This window comes from Merops nubicus, unplaced genomic scaffold, assembly GCF_000691845.1.
Source record: "Merops nubicus isolate BGI_N331 unplaced genomic scaffold, ASM69184v1 scaffold18831, whole genome shotgun sequence".
Taxonomy (NCBI): domain Eukaryota; kingdom Metazoa; phylum Chordata; class Aves; order Coraciiformes; family Meropidae; genus Merops; species Merops nubicus.
This window is the reverse complement of record NW_008590052.1, coordinates 55,520-78,845: the sequence shown is the minus strand read 5'-3', so window position 1 is coordinate 78,845 and position 23,326 is coordinate 55,520. Positions and strand designations below refer to the sequence as shown.

General features: G+C 36.4%; 1 protein-coding gene across 1 annotated transcript in view; it reads left to right on the top strand.

Annotated features, from left to right (window-relative positions):
* Window positions 1-11,610: 11,610 nt before the first annotated feature.
* PDGFC (platelet derived growth factor C) overlaps window positions 11,611-23,326 on the top strand; it is a gene marked incomplete at its 5' end in the record, with an annotated part of 55,006 nt that continues 43,290 nt past the window's right edge. Inside the window, one exon of the mRNA XM_008949769.1 lies at window positions 11,611-11,806. Within this exon, the coding sequence (XP_008948017.1) occupies window positions 11,611-11,806 (196 nt within the window). The remainder of the gene's footprint in view (window positions 11,807-23,326) is intronic.

Genomic DNA, 23,326 nt, shown 5'->3' with positions numbered 1-23,326 from the left:
GCATTATAACCATTGGTTTTCCCCAACCCTCCCATATGCCTATATATATTTTCCAAAGAAATTCAAGAATGCTGAAGTGTGTTGTGGATGGTTTGGCAAGGGTTAAAAGTTTTAAAAGAAAAAAAGTAAAGTGACAGATCTGGCTGAATGCTGATCTGTTACTTAAACATGATCATCAGTAACACTGAGGATAAGACTCCTGTGGAAGGCAGCATGCCTGGCATGAACAGAAGCTTTTGCTGTGATGGAGCAAGATATGTTAAAGGAGTACATCTCTGTATGACATTGCCAATACCCTTAGGAACACCACAGACGCTTCCCCTGGGTAGTTTTAAAAAGGCTGACAAATAGGAAACTTACCTGAAACTTGGGATATTGGTGGGACTTAAGAGTTTCAAATCTTTCTTTTCGTTTTACAACTATGGCACTTTTTCAGATGATCCCATGCAAGGTTTTCCTGATCTTGGGTGAAAAAAAAAAAACGATGTAAGAAGATTTTGATAGCTTTTGATATGATAAGGCAGGCAGAAAAAAATGTCAGAAGATCCAGTGATACAAGCTTGAGCCGCATGCACTAAATAAGAAGTGATATGTGAATAAATATAATCATACGTTAACATGTGAAATAACATGAAGAATGGCAGCACTGGGGAATGAAGCCTAAATCAGTATACCAATAGGTTTCTGAAGACCACAACACTGTGTATGATCATTCCAGTGGGATAAGTTGTGGCTGTGATGGTCCTCAAGGCCCTGCTGTTAGTCCTTCTCAAGGAAACCTCCTGTAATAGGTTAGCAAAAGGGTCTTCTGGAAGTGATTTTACGGAAAATAGGCTATTGTGTGGCACATTCTGTGGGACATAAGTCTCTCATGACTGCTGTAGTATGGTTTTAGGGTCTGTCTTTAGAAATATAGAAAGGGCAAAGTAAGGATAAATCACATAGAAACATGAGAAGATTGTTAATCTGACTTGCATGAAGACCCTGGTGTGAATAAAGGCTGACAGATCAGGTAGGCTCATACTACTTCCAATTAACTGAGAATGGCATGTATTTTACTTATTTAAAGTTAGAATGGTAAGAGTTCTCTCATTAAGGCTAGACATTGTATCCTATCATAAGAAACTGCTCCTCAGTTATTCTAAATATTGAGGGCTTGCCATTGTGGTCTGTCTGTAAAAGATATTCTTGGTGTCCATATGCACACGAGTTCAATAACCAGCAGGATCAGGAGATGCATGTTAACAGAAGGAGTTGTAAAAATTATTATTCCTCCATATGGTGATTTTCTACTCTACAAATTTTCTCCTTGCAGAGAAGACACAGTGGACTTGTACTTCCTTTCTGAATTGCTTCTAGATGTTCAAATCCTATTCTGGAAGAGTGCTCTTCTAGAGTGTTGCTTGCATGATTTAATCTTTCATGCAAAGATACTAGAAATGATTGCTTTGAGTTTAATTTCGTGCTCAGTTCTATCTGTTTGAAGTTCTTCCAGTTGTTCAATAACGGTTACTTTGCATACTCACCTCTTCAGGTCAGTATTGTTATTCCATGACCGCTTTCTGCCAAATCATATTTTAGCAATCAAATTTTAATGATATGGAAGTATTATATTCTTCCAGAAGGTTTCTTTAGCAGATAACACCAGATAAAATATTTTTCCTTTGGTGGATATTAAAGATATAATGGAGTTTTTGTCTCTGAATTTGTATAGAGTTCAGAAAATACCTAAACAGATGTCAAATAATTTCTTTACAGCATTTTCTTTGCTTGCATTTTTAACAGGCATATGCTGAAGGTACATTTTTTTGTGTATGTATTGCAAACCTGAGGCAGCTTGAAGCTGTCTCTTGGGGTTTCCAGTAGCAATGTTATATCTCTACCAAGAGTTTGGCACAAACTTTGTAATTTGCTTAGGACCCTCTGCTTTTTTGACAGGGAACTGGATGCTACATTGGGTTGATTATAGTTGATTGGGTTCTTACAGTTACTCTTGCTCTACAGTTAAAGATATCTGTACATGTGCTGCACATCTTCAATTGTAGTGTACAGAACCTTTAAATCTTTGGGTTTTATATGGTTCCTCTTACATAACTTCACCACTGTAATTTTCTGACTAAAAATGTTAACTAAAGCCATATTTTCATATAGCTAAGCAACAACGCTTTTCAAAAATGTCTCCAACAAGGCTTTCTTTTCAGAACTTGAAATATGATTGGTGATCTTCATAAATGTTTGGATTGCTGTCATTATAGTGCTCTATTGTGTGAAGAGCTAAAAAAAATAAAATCCAAATAAAGAACAAAACAACGAAAAAAAAAAACCCAAAGCATTTCGGGACTGGTATTTCTAAAGATTAAGGTAGTAGTTTTATCTTTCATGATCAGGACAGGATTATATTTTTTTTTTTTTCCTGAATAATACCTAAAATGAGGCATAGATCTTTAACACACATGATATCCATAGAGTCTATTTACTTAGATTGAATTCTAGATGGATCATGGTTAATCTTTTTCCCAGTTGTTTATTAGTGTCTGCTAGTAACAAGTGCTGCACAATATAAACAGAAGGAACCATAAAGAAAAGGAGCATAATAAAACTAAGCCTTGTTTTTCAACTTAAGATCAAGAAGTGTGTAATTTTCAAATGGGTAAGTTCTTAAATAATTTTTTCTGTAAAAATGTGAATCACATGCATTTGAAAGGATACAGAGAGCCATATCTAGTATTAGAAAGTGAGATACAAGTAGATTCTAAGACATGGCATTGAAATGAGTGCTTTTAAGATGAAAGGAGAACCAGGTTCATTTAATGTCTTTTTGAAGTTATTTTCTTGTGCTTATAATCACTCTGTGCCATGCGGAGTCTGGAAAAATCAAGGTAATACTGCTCTGTTTCCCTGTCCCTTCTTACCTCAGCTGGTATGTACAGCCTTTTAAGACAGACTAACTCATACTGTCTGGGCATATGTGTGGTCTCTAGTACTAACAAAGCTAATTTTGGATGTAGTGTGTAAGTGAAATAAAATTGAAAACAAATTGGAAGTGCTGGTTTTGAGCATTTATATGTGATGTTTTTCACATTCACATGACTTTCTGTTGTTGTTGTAAACAGTATTTTTAGTTGTAAATAAACATCAGAAATTATCTCTGAGAATTTAGTTGTTTTTTCAAAGCTCTGCTAAATCAGTTTCCCATAGAAAAAAAAAAAAAACACATGTATTTTTAGTAGCAGAAGAATCAGAAAGTTTACATATTTGAAAATATTCACTAACTTTTTTCCACCCAAACCCATAAGATTTAATTTTTTTTTTTTATGAAGTAAATAACTAACTTGGTTATCTCTTAGTAGGTATAACTTTCTCCATCTGGGCAACCCTTTTCCTGGTTTACTGTTTGTTCTTGCTTCTTTTCAGCATTAAAATGTACACCATGTGTTTTCTATTGACAATATTTTTCATGCATACTAAGTTGTAGTTTTCCAAGGCGACTTGCAATTCCACCTATACCAGACCATTTTAATCATGTGCTTGTTAAAACCTTGGTAAATAGCTCTCAAATGCCCATCCTTTTCTGAACTTCATTATCATTGAGGACTACTCAGTTTACCTGTTTATTATTAAATAAGGTTAAACTTTCTTCTGGTCTTCTACAGGATACACCTGGAAAATGGGTTCATTGCTGTATACTGTTAGGCTTTGTTTCAGCTTTAACAGTTTTTAGTATTTATTAACATCCTTTTGTTTGGAGGGACTTGTGAGTATGGAAGATCTAAAACACTTCCTTCTGGAGGGGAAGAGAAAAATAGGCTACAGAAAACATAAAAAAATATTATGTAGTGGATTGATGCTCTGGAAAGAAAATTGAGAGATCTTGTAGGAAGATATGGAAGTGGAAAAAGAGGTTTTGTGGTGGGAACATGAGGAAGTTATGATGACCTCATGCTGCTGATACGTGAAGGTCAGGTGTTTAGCCTGATTGTATCTGTTTTCTGGCCTTGATACTGTTGCTCATGGAGCTGTTTACTATCTGCCATGGGGAGTAATTCACTCTCATCTCTCTCTCTCTTTCTCTTTCTCTCTCTTTCTCTCTCTCTCTCTCCTTCACACTTTCTCCCTCTACCCCTTCCCCCTCAGGAACTAAAAAAATAGTTTGTCAAGTTCCACGTTTCACTATGGCTTTTTTTTTTTGTTGTTGTTGTCATCGCAGTTCCAGATACTATTTTGGCATTTGGAGACCATACTGTAAATGTAAATGAATTGTAAATCATTTCAAGTGAATAAAAATAGGGGTATAAACAGCTGTTCTTTTGCTATGCGTTCATCAGGTATTCTTAGTTCTATCTCATTCATCCTGGCCTGGTAAACTTTGAACGATTCCTCTATTGTATCTAATATAGTAAAGGCATAGAGATGAGAGTCAAATGCTCAGCTGTTATCCAAACCATATGTATGACTAATGAAAAATAGAGAATGATAATTATTCTTCTCTTGAACAATATTTTTTCAGACAATAGTGTTAAAAGTTTGTGCATCGGTGATGGCCTGTCGTGTTTTGTTCTTACTTGCAAAGCATGCATGTGGAGTCAGATTGACTTTCAGTCCTGTATTCAGCCTGTATGAAGCAAGGAAACTTCTACATTCAGTCTGTAATCTTTTAAATCTCTATACTCTTACAGTTATCAATTCTTCTGCATTTCTGTACAGCAATGCACCTACAAATAATTCTGTTCTTAATGGAATTAAGTATAATAACACATTCTGCTTGAAATGCTGTATTCTTGCCTCTTCATTTGCACCTCCAGAATACCTTACAATTCTGGATTAATTTATTAAATATCTAAATAATGTTGGTTGGGGAAAGAGGACAGAATTTTCTTCCCTTAAGTGATATCTTTTCTGTCTGAGATGGCTCAGGTCACTCCAGCTAGCAGTTTATTGGAAGAGAATGGAGATAGGGGTCAGTCTTTGTCTGTAGGTTATGTGATGGTTACTTACTATATAATATTGTTATTGGGGGGAAAAAACTAAGGCAAGAACAAAGGTGAAAAAATATTATTAAAAGACCAGTCTGACATTGTGTTATCCATAAAAGGAAGGATATTGCTGTAAGTTTAACTACTGTCATATTGCAGAGCTCTTTGTTACTTGTTGAATGACTGGAATGTATATTTATTTCATGAATATGGAACCTACTAATAATCCTATTTCAGGATAATTATGGATCAATGACTGAACAAAACAGATGATATTGTTATCAGTCCATTATGAAATAATTATTCCAACAGCTATATGTATTTAATATTGATGGAATTCCTTTCATATTTAAGTCAGCAGGAGCTTTAAAACTGATTCCAGTACAGCCAAGACGTTACCTGTGGACATTGGAATAAATGCTTATTGGAACACTCTAGAATAATCAGATCTTAGAGCGTGTGATAACACCAAAAAGTTACCTCATCTAGCATTTAGCAGAAGGAATTCTTTATCTTGGCTAAAATGTCGTATTTACCTAGTTTTAAAAGATACTAAGAAGTTCAGGACCAAGACTGCCTTCAAAAAGAGTTTGGTCTGAAAACAGATCTCAGTAGAAGATACTTTTATTGCAAGAACATTTACTGTGCACAAAACCCTCTGTTTAATTGCCATCCTCTTCTTTGAGCAGAAGCCGGAGTACCAGGCAAAGTACTGGCAGAATACTTGAAGGTTATAAAGCATAAACTCATAAAGTAAAAGTATAAACTAATTTTTTGTTTCTTGATGCAATTTGGAATCAGCAAAGGATTGTTAGAGTATGGTTAGTCATCATCTGCAAGGCGTGAAGTCATTCAGCTGTTTGGAAACTGTATTAAATCTGTTAGTACAGTTCAACACTGTTCTCCAAGGATGTCTTTTTTCTTCTTTTTTTCCCTTTCTTTTCCTTCCTTTTGTCCTTCTCTGTTGGGCCATCTGCCAGAACTGAGGTTTCCTGAAGATCCGTTAGAAAGCTTTAGCTTCTCTGCTCACTTCTTCTGTGCGCAGTCCTTCTCCTAATGTTCCTTACATAGCTTCAGCAGAAAGACCTTTAACCACCAGTTGAGTAGTGTATGATGTTCAGTGCCTAAGGTAACAGTGTGAGTTTGAACTCAAGATAGTAACTGATGGAAAAAGGAATAGGTTAAACTGTAGGATTTAAAAAAACAAATACAATCCTCTCTATATTCATACTGAGTTGTGAGAACTGAATTTTTTTTCATGCGTTTTCTAGTGTGTGAGGTATGTATGTGCTGGAGGAATAGTTTAAACAAGACGTAGTATTCCTTCTATGTGTTTCTACTCTGTTACTTTACATCCATGTAATACTTTATATATTGTATTTCTAATCTTCGCTAATATAGGTAACAAGTACCTGTGTCAATTACCAGATTTTTAGTTAGAACTTTAATTTGTCCTACTAGATTAGTTGACATGACAGATCATGTGCATATTGCGTGTGTCTGTGAGTACTATGGGTATGTGCAATTCTCTATGTATTATTTCTTACTAATATCTGAACAGTCATGTCAAGATATCAAATAGATCACTGTATCAAAGCATAGAAGCAATTCAAAATGGAAAATACACAGAAGGGTGGATGTCTCTCAGAGGTTTAACCCAAAAAAGCCCCAAACCACACTACTTTGGAAAGCTATCTTAGGAGATACAGAAAGCCTGTATGAACTTTTCTTTTTTCACTATTTGAAAAGCTGCTGAAAATGAACCCTGTGTGCTTCAAAAGCATTTTTTGTGGTACTTGAGACACAATGGTTGGAAGAACAGACTGCTTGTTAGATTAGTTGATAACTGGCTGGATTGCCAGGCTTTACGCTTCAGCAGCTAGTTGGTGGGAGACAGTGAGTGTAGGGTGAGGAGGTTGGGCTTGCTTAGGCTGGCATCTTCCCCAGCTGTGGGGCAGTCTAATAGCAGGCCCCCAGTTGCCTGAGTAGCATTTTCAAGGATGACCAAGTTAAACTCTTCCTGGTACAGACAGAGTGTGAAAACCAAGCAGAACCTGAAAAATCCATGGCCAGAAACTGCAGCTTGGGAGGTTCGAAACTGGACATTAGACAAAACATCTTACCTAGGGAGATAGTACAGCACTGGCACAGGTTATCCCAAGACACTCTGGAGTTTCCATCTGTGAGGGGGTTTGATTATTGGCTATAAAATGCCAGCCCTCAAACAGGTGACCTACTGTGATGTGAGCAGGAACTGTAGCCCAAGCAGGAGCTGGGATTGGAGGTCTTCAGAGGTCTCTTCAAAGCAGCATTTGTATGATTTTGAGTGGCTTTGTCCTAATGTCTCTTTTATATGCGAACAATATTGAACAGATATATTTGTCTTCAATTTTCTGCCAATAACAGGTGGTTTTCCAGCTTTTCCTTTGTACCAGGCAAAAGAGTTAAATTTCATTTTGCCTGTTATCTTCCAATTAATAGCTAAGAAGTGTCTAGAGGCAGGTGAACCAGAGACAGAAGACAGAAAATGGTACCCCGTGTGCCTTGAGTTGCTACTTTCGGTCGGGTGAAAGAGGAAGAAATGGCATGTTATTTTACATTTCAGAGAATCGCTTCTACAAAGTCTGGGTTTCTGTATATATGTCAAGTGTTGTAAAAATTATATGGGAATGTTTTCAGGAAATCCTTTCAATTACTTCAATTAAAAAAAAATGCTTCCCTCTGAAGTTCTGTGATAATAACCAACTGGCATCTTTTGTTTCTGAGTTTTAAAGCAGATGACTCTCACATACTGTGACATTAGAGGTTTTTCTGATATATAATAATATTAATCGGTAAGTATTTAGAGCTGAAACTTTTCTAATGTTTTAATTTCTTTTGGGTGGTTTGTTTTTTTGTTTTTGTTGTTAAAAGCACATTACCCACACATTAGCTAATGTTTTTGAAGGCCTAAAAGTTGATTTTCATAATTAGGGGCTATTGAATGAAATTAACCAGATAATATATTAACAGTTCATGATTAGCAATACTCTCATCTTGTCCTGTTGTGAAATTAGTGTAGGTTTAGCAAAAAGTGTTTAAAAAAAAAAAAAAATTTTACCAGTACTGTGACCTCTGAAGTGAATCAGCCTTTTAAGTGCTGAGGTCATTACTCCACCTGTGGTGCTCCTCTCTTCTGTAGCTCCTTGTCTATCTACTGAACTCTGATTTGTCTGAGTTTTACCAGACATCCTCTCTAAAATGTAGTGATTACAATGTACTAAGAAAGAGGTATTTGCTATATTTAAAAAGTGTCAGTGCTGATCTTCTTAAAATGTGCTGTGCCCATGGGGGAAGAGACCTACTTTGAAGTAGACAGGAATGAGCTTGTCTAGTCGGTGGGTTTAATTTCAGTTTCCAGTGGCATCTGCTGATCTGTTTGGTGATACCGTGGTTTTTCATCTGCATTACCACCTCGGCGGAAGGGTTAGGCACTACCGGCCTTTCAGAATGCCTGGAATCTTGTAATTTTCAGGGGCAGACTTTCTACATTGATAGATATATAAATCTGGTGATAGCATCTTGTACCACATCAAAGACGACTGCAGTGACTCATTCTTCAACTTCAGGCTATGCTAAGTGTGTGCTGTCCTTTCCTAGTAAGTGCAACTGTGTCATATTCCTGGGTCAGCTTAAGGATTTTCCCCATCTAGTGCCTCGTTTCCAGGACTTTCTCCCGCAGGTGTTCTCCATTGCCTATCTTTTGATGAAGCTCTTTACTGAAGATGCAAATACGCTGTTCTGGTCCTTGTCTGTCCCCGTTTTCCTTGCATGGTATTGTAGCCCTGTGGCTAGGATGATACCTTGCCTGGCTCAGTCCTTGCCTAAACTGATTCTTCAGGGTTGTTCAATGCTGTCTGTACAATAGTAATATTTATTTTATTTTTATTTTTTTTTGGGGGGGGAGCAGTGGGAGGGTGCAGAGGAGGGCAGACAGATCACAGCAACAATCTATATAGTTTTGGAGTTAAACAGCTGACTGCTGTAAATCTGACTGAACTTTTTACTCCCTTTTAAGTGTAATTTGAATGGATTTATCCCTAAAATTAAGCCAGGAATTTCTTTCTACAAATAACAGACTTTATAGTCTCATTTTAGCCACATTCTAGTTGCTGTGCTCTTCACACAGTTTGCTTGAAAGAAATTTTCAGAAAATTCATGAACTCGGTAGGAAAAAAGCTAGCTTTTGGGGCTATAATAGTACAATTTATGTAGAACAGATAAAAAGATATTGCAGCTTATCTGAAGACAAATAACAAGCTTCATTCTCCAGTGACAGCAATTACTTGCCTTTCTAGTCATACAAAATAATTCTTTTGTAAGAGAAGAAATTCCACTCTGCGACAGCAAATATTTGAAATGGAGTGAGTGATGTGTGGGGGAATTTGATATGTTCGTGGAACGCTGTCGTGCGCTAAAGTAGATAGACAAACAGAGGAGATGAAGGTACTGGAGATGCTGCAGCTTTGGTTCACTAAATTGCCACAGTTCTTTTCTTTCGTTTGCCCCTTTTTATTGACTTCCCATTTGATATGCCTGGACTATTTACAGTCCTTACTTGCAGCACTGTTGTTATTGTCCTGATGATACAAAAGAAAACACTTTCTTAATATGTTGTGAAATAGAACATGGTTTGTAATCCTGTGTGTGCTTTTAAAGACAAAACAAACCACTGAGTATAGTGTCATCGACACCACACTTTGACATGTTTGTCTGAAATGGTGGTCCTTTGCATACTTTGGAAATAGTACTCTGGTGTACTAATCTCTGGGAAAGTAATTTTTATTATTGTTGGCTCCTGTGTTTAGCATGCAGCTCTCAGCTGACATACTATACTTTATAGAAAAATGCTTATGACTCAGCTAACAAAAACCCAGTGAAGTGTCTAAATTAGGAATCTGGGGTTTTTTTGTGCCTTTTTTGGTACTTTTTTTCTTATTACTGCATGCTGTCCTCTCTTATTTGTACACAGGACAGTCAGTCCTCTGCAGCTGTGTGTGGATACTGGCAAGACCATGTTCCATCAGTTTTATATAAGCAGCAATTCCACTTTAAAGAAAATTTACCATTTTCATGCCACAAGTAGAAGGCACAAACCCATCAGAATAGAAGGCCTAAGTCTGTCAGACAGAAATTATATTTAAGTATAGATTAATACTTTTAAAATAGCAATGCTGTTTCTCTGGCCATTTTTTCTTGCACTCCATTCATTTAGCTGTCAGCCTTTACGTGTAGTTACAATAAGGTACAATTGCAGCGAATATTTTCATTGTAGACTGAAGTATGTATGCCTTGCATAGCTTCAAATGAATGTTCATTGTAGTGCTGGTTATAAAACAACCAGAAAAATAAGATGAAGTATTTAATTGAAAAAGGCAATGGATAGCAGAAAACAAAATAATATTAATAACTCCCCAGTACAAAACTACAAGCTTATTTTATGACTATGTAACTCACACAATTCCTGTGTTTACTGATTGAAATGTCAAACCTGACTGTATACAGGTTTTTCGAAAAAGCTAAAGATAGTAAAAGCCATGTGCTACAGCATAAAGAGGGATTTTTCCATTTGTTGTGCCTATGGAATTAATTTTTTTTTTAGTTTAGAGATCTTATCATTGTATATCACAATGTTAAAAAGTATCTAGATTAGGTCAGTGCCTGGTTTTTGCAGTTGAATACCCAATATGAACCGATTCCAGCTGCTGAATGTGAATTCCTGTGAAGACTGGGCACTTGAGAATGAGGTTTCCTGAGTTGCTGTGAAGAGAGCTTTTGGGGCTCTCAAAGGCACAGCTACTGCTCACCAAAGGAGTCCTTTCCTTTTGGGAACTCCTCGCAGTTGTGAATTCATAACCTGAAGAAGCCTTTTCAGTAGTTAGTGTTTCTATGGCTTTCAAAAGTCAAATGTAGTTGTCTTATTTATTTTGAATTCATTTTCTGCTGCATTGAAAAACATTCATTTAATTTACATGTGTTTAGTCTAACAGTACTGTGAAAGAATTTTGAGGAAAGCCTTCGATTGAGTCTCGTCAGTAAATGCTTGATTTCTTACACTTAGTGACTTTCCCAAGCATGTCCTGGTTTCATTCTGGTACTGGGACAACTTTGTTCTGATACAGCTCTCTGGAAGGAGGCAGCCATCAAAATTCTTATCAGTGGACTCAAGATACATAGGAAGGTCTCTATGAACAACCTTTTTTGTGGTAGATGTCTCCCTGTACCCTCACATGATTTGTGTGCAATCTCTAATAATTAAGAGCTGAAATCGTCAGCAGGCTGCATGGTGTAGTCGCTTGGGTTGCTGGGCTTTTGTGAGGAGCCCAGACATGCATTCAGGTGTTTGTGATGACATTTCTCTTATCTCCACTTGACCTTCTGTTCTGCTTTGTGAGCAGCAGTTGGGGCTTGGGTTTGAATAACTTTTTGCCATCAAAGTAATACCACTTTTGGGTTGTTGTTACTATATGGATTTTTTCCAGTCAGAAATTCCTTGCAAACAAAACAAAAGTGTATTTATCTGTGCATAATATACAAATACTTTAGGAAAAGGAGGAGAAATGAGTATTGACGCATCTTTTTTTTGTCTTTACTATAGGTGTGCAGGATCCTCAGCATGAGAAGATAATTACTGTGACTACTAATGGAAGTATTCACAGCCCCAAGTTTCCACACACATACCCACGCAATACTGTACTAGTGTGGAGATTAGTAGCAGTAGATGAAAATGTATGGATACAGCTTACTTTTGATGAAAGATTTGGGCTTGAGGACCCAGAAGACGACATTTGCAAGTAAGTTATTTTTGTCACTTAGAAAAACCAAAAGGGGGCTGTGGGGGATGGGACAAAAGTGTTTGAGTTTTGCAAAAATGTGACACTTCCATGTCAACACATTTATAAAATGCATCTCTTAATACATTAGCTTATGGTTTTCTTTTGCAATGCTAGAGGATTTCACGTTTGAAAGCTTTGACGTCTCCACATTTTGTCTCCTGCATTCAGTATCAGGGCCACAGATGTATATTATGATGCAAAAAGGTGAATTATTTAATCTCTCGTTTGAATAAAAGTTTTCACATTTGGGAAAATATATTCTTGACAGAATGTTAGAGGAATGAATGTCTAATATTTACAAAGAAAATTTGGGTAAGCAAGTTACCTGAAGTGGAATAATATCCTTTAATGGTCAAGTTCTGAGTTTACTATGAAAAACAGCACTGATGGTGCTGCATTAGTTTACATTCTTCAGTGCTATTGGTTTTTTCCCTCATTTTAGTAAGTATTCTGCCTGCTCAGTCACTGGCCCAGGTTTCTGTAGGACCTGTGGAATCTGTATTTCCTTCCTATAATTTGCAGCTGAAGGCTTTGTAGCTCAGGAGAGAAACAACCATGATATAACAGCCATTATCATGGATGTAGTTCTGAACCAAGCTGTCAGATTGAACAAGTTTTGGATATTTTGTGAGGTGGTAGAGGCTGACATTATATATGCTTCCTGTAGGTGGGTGAAGGGGGAGAGACCCTCAACTCTCGGAGCCTCTATCTGTCTGCCATCACAGCTATACACCGTAAAAACAAACAAACAAACAAAAAAACCCAACAAACAAAAAAATCCAATGTGTGAATAATTGTACATTGTCTGAAATCTTTTCCATAAGTTAAGAAACATATAAAATATGTCATTTGAATGGCATATTCTCCTGTGATGCTTTCCTGGAGAGGTACTTCACACAAGATTTTTCTCTCAAAGTAGTTTTTTTGTGGTGTTTTTCTGTTTGGGGTTTTATTTTTGGGTGGCATGTATACACATTTGATTTTACTCTTTCAGTTTCTCTAATTAACTGATATTTGGTTGCTTTTATATCTTGTGCCAACTTTTGATAACAAATTTGAATTTCTTAGAGGTTACTTTTGCACTTATCCTTCATTTGGGAGCTGAGGCTCATAACAGATGGGCAGATATCTTTCATAATTCTGAAGGGAGTAGTTGTCAAGGCCATGTCAAATATAATTAAAATACTAAGTACTATAAACATGTTTGCTCAGATGAGTGCTCTCCCTTTGCACAATAATTCTTTTCTTTAAATGAAAACTCAGGTTACTCTTTCTTTTCTTTGCATACGGCAGAGTGAAGTGGCAAGTGAAAGAAAATCCAGGTAGGGTGACTCATTCATCCACTTGCAAAGAAAAAACTAAGATAAGTTAAAACATTTTTAATATTATAACTAGAATGGTATTTAGATGGGAGTACATTTATTTTAAGTAAACAATGTGTTGAATACAGAAGTACTGGTCAAATGAAGAAACAGTAATAAGTCACTCATAATCTTCATTTGGTTGTAATCTTATCGTGCTTGTGTTTGTGCAGGGATACCAGGACGTTGCACAAATGTGATTCCTGATATGTGCACTTCTGAGGACACACTGGGTTTTTTGGCTCAGGAGATATGACCATCTGAAAAAAAGTTATATTGTTGTTTTCAGACAAAAGAAAAAAAACCTAGCTAGAGTTCCTAAGAAATTGAAATTCAGTAATGCACTCAGTAAAGGAAGAGAAAAGTGTGCCTTGTTTGATGTGAAGGGAGTGTAAATAATTGCTAAGTTAAGGAAATAAAAGAGAGTGTAACTATGTAAAACAATTCTGCACATGCCAAGTAACTTAACAGTTATCAGAGTAGTATCTCTTTTATAAGTAAAGTTTTGTGTTTCTTATCTCATATAGTTCCTAATGATTTAATCTTTTCCACTACCTTCTGTAGAAAAGCTAAGGGGTTTTATTGACTTCATCCCTATTGTCTGCATCAAGTATTAATCCATTGTGTTTCTGCCATCTTGATACACACAAAATGGTATTGTTGCTGTAAAGTACTCAACAGTTTCTCCAAAAGCAAGCTTATGTGACAAAGGACAGAATAAAATATGACATGAAATTTAACCTATTATGACTCTATACCTTAGTAACCTGATCCTTGAGTTCTTAAATATAACTGAAATTAGGTAAAAACTGCAACCCAGTAGTGTTAGACTTTCTGTGCAACAGTGTACAGTTTGTACCAGAACATCTCTCCCTTACCTAGTGGACATGAGAGGAACTCATGAGTTACCTGCAGTAGCTATTGTCACAGTTTTCAGTTCCTCTACCTGCTTCTGAAGCTGCAGGTTCTGTGCAATGCCAGAGCTTTCTCCTGTCATCACTGTAGGCTCTAATACCTTGTTGTGTAATGCCTATCAGCTCACTGGGCCAATGAGAGAGAACATGCTGGAGTGTAGATGAGTTTAAGACAATCATAGAGTACCAGGCTGGAAGAGACCTCGAGGATCATCTGGTCCAACCGTTACCAGCTTTTAAATCTCAATTGAAATATTGCTCATACTTTGGCAAAGAAAATAAAACCATGTCCAGCTGTACAAGACTTCTTTGCTTAACATAATTTTTTAATAGGAAAACAACAGCAGCAGTGAATAAAAATGCCCTAGATATGTTCCCAAGCTATGGCAAGTTTTTGCTGTGTCTGGCTGATCTGACCTTAACACTTGGATTTCTCTAGAGTCCGTTCTGACATTTCAAGCTATTCTGTGAAGTCTTTTCATCTAGAACCAATATTGCAGTGTACAGATAGATTGAAGGTACCAGTCTAGTCTCCACTTTAAATTCACTTAATCAGGGTCAGGATGATCCTGCATAGCATTTTTTTGTGCTGTGAGTTCACTTGCAATTCAACTTACAATACTTTTTTACAGCAAATTCTATGTTTATGAACAGCTGTGCTGACCCAGCCTCACCCAGAACAACGTTAGCATTCATAATCCTGATTTTTGTGCTACTTGGGTCTTAAGCACGATTGCTGTGTTCTGTATGTTTTGGAAACAAAGCTTAAATGATAGTTTTTTTTAGAATAAACTGATGTTTTGACTATATTTCTCCAGGTGACTTTTGTACTGGTTTTATAGTTGTGATATATTTGAAATCTATGCAAATCATCTTTGCATTGCTTAAAATACAGCTAATGATTTTTTTAGGAATATTTCTACTTCATCTACACTGCATCCATTCTATAGGGAAAATGTAAAGAATCCCACTGTGTCCTTTCTAGAAGTGAACACTAACTCCAATTTATGTGGAAACTAAATCTGTGCTAGTATCTGAGAAGAATTTTAGATTATTTGGTTGATAATATGGATATATAAATCTCTGCACTATTACAGTAATTTTAGGTTTTTTTACACTTTGATTTCAGTTGTGACTTGCAGAAAAAACAAAAAAGGTGTTACAAACCAAAAAATAACAAACAAGCAAATCAAACCAAATCCATAAAAGGATGCAATCTCCTAGCTGTTTCTATGCACTAATGTTCAAATGATAGAACTGGTGATATATTTTGCTTACACAAGGGCTTTTCTAGGTAACAGATGTAGGAGCTTTACAATCTTTATGCCCACCCTTTATGATGAAGAGAAGAAGCAGCTTTTCTTCTGCTGAAAGGTCGTTATTTTCATGATGCAAGCCCCTCAACACTGTTTTAATCATGAAGCCATTAGGCTTCTTTGCTTGACAGCTCTTATCAGGGAGATGCCATAATTCTTCTTGACCAGGAGGGACTGATTTTTACTGAATTGTTGCTTGTTGTCTAAATTTGTTGCTTTCTGTCTTTGCGAACATGCAGTGATAAGCTTTGTGATAAACTGCCCTGTGACAGGAAGACACAGATTTAGCTTTCTTCCAAGAAGAACATGGATGCTACAGTTGCCTTTAAAAGGCACTTTGATGTTGTGAGTAGGTTGTATGTTGGAGCATTACAGCATAAGGCTGCAATAGGGAAAAAAAAAAAAATCTCATGGTAGTAGCATGTGTCCAACTCTCTCCCTGTGCACAGAATGGCTCTAGTTGTTCATCTTACTGGTGGTTGCATCTGTTCTTTCTAGTCATCAGATGATTACAGTCTGACTTTTATTATATATAATAAAACATAGAAATGTACCACAAACCCAAAGTGCAATTACTGTAGATAAGATGATAAAGATGAAATACATGAGAAAAAGATTGGGGAACCCACTGACAGTTGAATAATAGATGCCATTTGACCATCATCTTCATATCAGGATAGCTATACTCATTTTTACTATCTTAAATCCTCAAATAATTTAAAATATGAACTATAGTCTGTTTTGTGATGCTTTTTTGGGGGGAGAGAAGCAAGGCTTTTAGCAGCTGCATATGTGAATCTGTTCATGTAGTTGTGTAGGTGATGCATTTACCTATAATGTTTTGAAAGAATTCCTGAAGTTTGACCTAGTTAATATGTGCAATATGTAGGACTTCAGCTTGAATTAGCTAAGCTGAATGCAGCTGTCAGTGCTAACATGGGGTAAAATCCATGTGACTAGTACTGTAACTTTTTTTTTTGTACTCTTCACATCATATTAAACATTAAACTCTTAATACCAGCAATATTCTTCTTCCGAGGGTTCTTTGGATGATGCTTTATCATACAGAACCACATGCAGTAAATTCCCTAACTCCTTTTTCTCTATTTCAGTAAGCTACTAGCCTTCACTTTACATCTGTTGTGACTGAACTGTGCCCAAGCTATTCTGTTCCATTCAGGGAACATCAAGGTCCTGTGGTAGAAACCATAATCCAGCTGGATTCAGTGGTTCTATTATTAGGAAATTGTTGACAAGGGTTAAAAAATTAGCCTATTTGGCTTACTATGACAAAACTGAAACAAAGACGGTGCCTGTACGTTTTCTCTCAATATGCTTGTTTCAGTGACTATGAAGAAGGAAAATATTTGCTTAGCTGTCTCTTTTTTTTTTAATGTAAATTGTGTTAAACATATTATGCAGTGATAAATTATTGTAAACACAATAAAAAAGCTAAACATTTTGCTATATAATTTTCTGAAGAGACCTTTCTGTGTAATAAAAGGCATAGAGTAATTTACATCACATGGAGTTTTCTTTCTTGTAATTACTACAAATCTGTACATTTAGCATGTGGATTAAAATCTGGATGCATAACTGCAGCTCCTAAGTGCCTCAGTAAAAAACAGGACAGATATTTTGCTTCTCTTTGGCTCCTTGTCATGGAAGCACCTTACAGCATCAACAGATCGCATGTGTGAAAGAATGTCAGCATCTTTTTCCTCTAAAAAGGTGAAATTCCACCCCACACCCTGCCCACTAGGGAAAAAAAAAATTTGTTTTACTTTTGAGTGTGTTATAGAGGTAATATTGATGTATGTATGAAGAACATACTAACATCAAGCACAGACTGAGGAAAAAAAATACAGCTCTTCAAATAAAGTATTAATTCTGGGGCTTTTGAGGGCAGCGAGTTCCTTATCAAGGTCTTGTTCCTAAGAAAATGATTTTCTGGACAGCTGATGGGCTGTCCTTACTATAAGACAGTCTTAAATGCTTCTTGTGCACTGTGATTACAGAGGGTGAAGTTATCCCTTAGGTAAGTACAGAGTTCAAGTTGGCTTTGAATAACTGGAGAAAGACCTTTAACTGAACTCTGTTTAGAGGCTCTGGTGCAAACAGGGTTCATAGGGACTCATGTTGTTATGTCGCTGAGGAGCAGTGCTGCTGGAATTTGTACTTCTTCTACTCGCCCCCCCACATTCTGAAGAGAAGGGGGTTGCTGCTGCTAGATCTATTTGAAAAATTAAGAAAACAGTGAGGAGTCTCTCAAAATTTCTAGGGCTTTAAATAGTAAAAATAACCAGCACCAAAGCCTGTAGACTCAGAGAACAGATGAATATTATAATGAAGACCAATCCTTAAACCTCTTTTCATAAAGCTGCTGCCTTAGAACTTCAGTGTGTTCAATTTTAGCCACCTGTGGGTTTTTTTGAGATGCTATACATATAGGTGGGCTGGGGTATGTATACTGCTATGTATCAGTTATACTTAAATGTCTCTTTCATTATTGGCTATAGCTTCTTCAGCAAAAATGAAGTCATACTAAAGTTAAAACTTATTACAGCTCCATTTTGTGAGTCCAATCCATTTGGATAGGATTGATTCCATTAATACAAGGAATTATAAAAAGCATATGAACTCTTATTCCTCAATACACAATTTCCTTTTACATTTTTTTTTTCCTAACACATAAATTATTTGTTAATCATTTTTATTCCAAATCTGAAAGAGGGTCATATAATTTAAATGACTAGGATGAGTTCTAGCATTCAAGTACCTTAGCTTAATTGAAATACTGATAGGAAAGAATTATTATGAAACAGCTAATGTAAGCTCAAGTTCTTGGTAGCATCACAGATGTTTTACCAGTTCAGGAAGGTGGAATTTTAGGAGCAGTGTGTAGAAAATGCTATAAAATTCGTGTGAAGGAAGCTGGTGGAGTAATTTCTTCTGGTGTTTGTGGGGTAGATTTTTTTTATTTGTAGTTGGTCAATCAATTTGCAAGACAACAGAATAGTGATACCAGTTCAAGAGAGGTTTAAATACTGAGTGGATTTAAAGGGAGGATCAGAATGGGAGGTGGGAATCAAAGCTTTTAAGAAGTTCGCTTCATTTAGAACCAGAGTCTTTTTTTTTATCTAGACTTTTTTTTTTACATGAAAAGAGATAAATACTACAAAAGTTTTTTCATGTAAGTTCAATTGTAACAATATTATTTCAACGTAATGAATGCAGAAGAGTCCAACAGACTCATGCACCCTGCTTTCTTATGTTTTGAAAAAGGAAAAAAAGAGTGTATTTTTCACATCAAAACAAGCACCTGGATCTGTTTTTCTATTCTGATTTCATTGGACAAAATTGCAGGTTTTTTGTATTTTCTTTTTGAAAAATATATATATTTTTTTTAAGAAAACACTTTCTTTGGGATTTTTTTCATGATTCTAGAAGAAAATTGACCCTTTGATTACCAAATTATTCAAATGGTAACTGATCTTTCAGCTGTTCCCATCCTACTGGTTTACCTCCTTTCCATAGCTCCCATTGTAGCAGAGTTGTCTACTGAATCCAGAAGTACAGACATTCCTTTGGGTTCTCTACTTATTAAAAGTTGCTTAATACCATTTTCATAGGTTTTGTAAATATGACAAATCGGATATCCCAAGCAGTAAAAGAAGATAAAAAATTAGAAAGTTGAAGTACTGTGTGGTTATAGTAGCGACTACTCTGCACATTTATTAAGCTTCAAAAAGAGTAAACAGTTCTGCAGAAAAGGTTTATAGCTGCAAAATTGTACTCTCTGAACAAATCAGAGTGCAACATATGGAAGGTAAAGAGAAAGAGAAGCTTCTCTGAACAGAACAGGAGGACAACATAGCCTACATGATGTAATTAGAAGGACATGCTGTACAAATTTAGGGGATATCACTGCATTCTTCCCAACCAATTTTCCCTTCTTTACAGTAAATCCAGCACTCAGTTTTACTATACTGTTGCTGGAGAACACTATAATGGATATTATTTCACAAGTAATTTAAAATCTATTTTCACAGCCCAGATGAGTGTTAGGAGAGTGATTGCTGATGAGTGGGCAGTTGACATAATCCCTTACTCCTTTTTAACACCAGAGACTGCACTCATTGACTTAAAAAGCATTTTAGGCTCCTTAAAATTCCTTCCTGGCCCTCTCAATCTCAAGAACACCATTTGAATAAAGTAAAATATGTCCACAGTATCAAAATATTTTCGTGAACGACCCTAATCCTAATTTATTGCTTCTAAAATTTTCATGTTCCTGTAGTTGGCTGTGTTTTTAATGGTGTAGATTGATATTTTTTGGTTTTGTTTTGGTTTTTTTTGGTTTTTTTTTTTTTTTTAAATGGTTGTGCACTGCTGGGCCTTGCTTCTGTGTGTAGGGTACTCTGGGAACAGTTGTTATTGATGGAGTTCTCCTGCTGTACCACTTATTAAAAGATATTCGAGTTAAATATCTGCTATAAAGGGGCAGAAGACTGCTCTGTGAGCCATCACCACCTGAGCTCAGGGATGCAGACAGACCCTGTAGCCACCCGCAGTTTCTGGTGTGGCTCTCTTAAGTCCTGGTATCAAGAGAAATATAAGCTGCAAAGGCAGGACCAGCAGCGTAATCTAAAGTTACCCAATGTAGTGCCTAAATATTCCAGTTTATACATAGCATGCAGTCCCTCTCTGATGTTTTCTGGTTACTGAAAGTCTAAGTACAGTTAAGTCCATAGGCTCACTGTCAGGTTTATAAGTAGCTTTTTCCTGTTTAATTGGGAGGAATAGCAGACATACCAACTGTTCTATTCCTATATGGACAGTTGTGCTTCTTCACCTTTTGTGCAGCTTTTCTCTTCCTTTCTTCTCTTCCTCTCACTAGATATTCTGGTTGCTTTTTTATGTGTATCATGAACATTTTAACTAAGGATGTTGCTCATGTGAAATTGTAGTTGGACAGCATTGCCAGCAAATACTGTCAGTCAGACAAATCAGTAACAGTCTTGTCTTGCACTTGATGCTGCTCCCTTAGGATAAAGTAGAAGCAAAATGTAATGCAATTTATATTAATCTGTCCCCATTTGATCATCTGGGTACCTGAGAAGATGCATCTGCATAAGAAACTGCAACAGGGAAGATTACTTATTATATAAAAGTTTAGATGGTCATGTGGGAGTGTCCTAGTGGGTTTTTAAGGTAAAATAAATGGATATTTTGTGACAGTAACTTGAGAAGAGGGAGACCAGTAAACTAGTAGCAATTATTAGGAAGTACTGCTTCAGACTAGCCTTTGCTTCATATGCTGTGGCTGAATTAAAAATAGGTTTGCATGATTTTTATGACCATTAACTTATAACTAGATAAACTGAAGTGAGAGGAAGCTTCTTATACTCTTTGGGTGAAAACCGATCTCCTGCTAGGTTTAGGAACATGTTTTTTCTGCCTCATGCGGTGTTGTGTGACTGCTGGGTTATATTATGGGGATTTTTCACTTTCTGTTCAAGTAGCAATTACTAGCCTGTCCTGAAGCAGGATATTGGCCTTCATGACAAATGGTCTGTCATGGATTGGTAAATCCTGTGTGCTAGTGTAGCAGTCAGGAGTCCATATGTTATTCTGTCACTGAACTAAAGAAATAAAGGTGTTTTCATTTAAATAAAAATAGATAGACCCCCAACTTCCATTGAGATGGGCAGGAGGGAGGGAAAAGGAAGAGGGGAAAGTTCATTAGATTTGTAATGCTGCTGTATCATCAGGGGGTTCTTGAGGGGAAGGGGTGCTGCCTGCACTGCCCTGGGAAAATATTCACATGCTGAAGGTGGTGCACCCTGGGAATTTTTTTGTTGTTATTGTGTTGGTGTTCTGTTTTTTTTTTTTGGTTTTGGTTTTTGTTTTTTTTTTTGTTGCCTTTTTTTTTTTTTCCCCAAAATCTGCTTTTGAATATCACTAGCAAATTGCTTAGCCAGTAGCTTTCACAGTAGCTGACTGAAGCCATCACTACATTCCAGGACATAAGGAATGTGCATAAAGAAGAAACTACCATTTGAGGTACTAGGATAAATATTAAAATGTTGCTTGAAAACAATAGTAAAAACATGATTATGGATTCATAGCAACTGGAACAAATGCATTGACCACTACGAATGATGTGAGTAGAGGTAGAAATTTTGTTAGTGGGTTAGACAATATGCTTTACAACCTCGGCTGTTGAAGTGGACTCTGAGCTCCACTAATGGTTTTGGTTTTGTACAAAATATTGACCTGTACAATAGGAACATGTGATTTATTGTGATTGTTGTAATTCCTAAGATAAAATGTGCTGGACATTACAGTGAAGTGTGGAGGAAAAGTTGGTAAGGTATTTCATTCTCAAAAATCTGGAGTGTAGGACTGTGTACAAGACGTACTAATATGATGCAGGTTACTCACTGAGCTGATATGCAGACTGAGAGAACTGGCTGCTTCTTTATGAAGGGAAATGTGCTTTCGAGACTGTAGTGTCCAGTGCAGCAGAACCCTCAATTCTGATGGCCATTTCTGTGGTTGTTGTACAGAGTAAGTAGTAATAAACTGTATGGGTACTCCTTTGCAGGGACAGTAGAGATGAAGAATAGGAGTACTAGTGTGCAGTAAAATAAGAATACCCTGTCTTATTACCTTTTTTTTTACATGCTTTATTATTTCAATTGATAATGTGCAGGATACTAAAGAAATCTGTGATCTGCATGTGCAGTCAGTAGCAGAAAGCAGGTAGATTGGAGGTGAAACGGTATAAGAAAAGGTTTCATGTTGATGTTATCCATTTTTTAGTCCTTGAAATAAAAGCTTTCCAAGTCACTTCTTAGTTTTGTGGAAAATCTTTTTTTTACTCACTGTACTTTATGTGGCTACAGGAGAATCTGTAGTCAAATAGGAAAGAGTAGCATAGTAACCCTGAGCGATGGAAACTCATGGAGACTTACTCCCCATCAAACTTCTTCCTCTGCATTTGAAGATGAAGGCCAAGGTAGCTAAATGGACTGGGGCATCGTGTGCAAACTGATTCACGTGTCTTAGTATATTTTTCCAAGCTCTATCTCTCTTTCACAAATTCATCTTTGTTTTTGATATATAGCTTTCATGTATATTTTCAATACCTCTTCTCTACTCATCAAGTGCCATTTTTAGACCAAATTTAATCTTTATTTAAAGAGAGTTAAACAAGTTTCTTATCCTGACTGGAATTTGGAATACTTGCCATTCTGTGATACAACTAAGATATAAATATAAGTAGCTTCTAAGAAATTTGGCAATTGTTCTTTTAAAAGGAGGTGTTTGGAAAATCATCTTTCCTTCTTACTTCTGCTTTTAATCTTCAGGATTATAGCAGCTCTTTCTATAAGATTCTTATTTGAGTTCTTAAAATATCAGCAGAAGTTATACCAGTATAAATTAGTCTGTAGCACAGGCCATCAAAATGATTATTTACATGCTTTATTTGTATCAATAGTTTAACACAAGTTTAAATAATTATAGGGTTGCTGTCTGAATAACGAATTGTTTTCTTTTGGAGCCTGAAGTACATTTACTAATGTGTCTAGTTTACAATTTCTTGTGGAAAAGTTAATGCCCCTTCCTCCCTACAAGGCAGAAATTGCGTTCAGAGACTATGGGATATTTATATTCACAAAGGTACTTAAGTGCCTAACGGTGCTGCTAGATTCCAACCATGATGATTTACTTCTTAGAGGTGTTTGTGTTCCAATTAACTATCCACCAGGAAAAGGATATATTTTCAGCAATACTAACCTAATCAAGGGGTATTAGGGTGAACTATTGATGCAGGAGAGTGAAGTAACCCAAAGAAATGCACCTCTCATTTTTCCATGC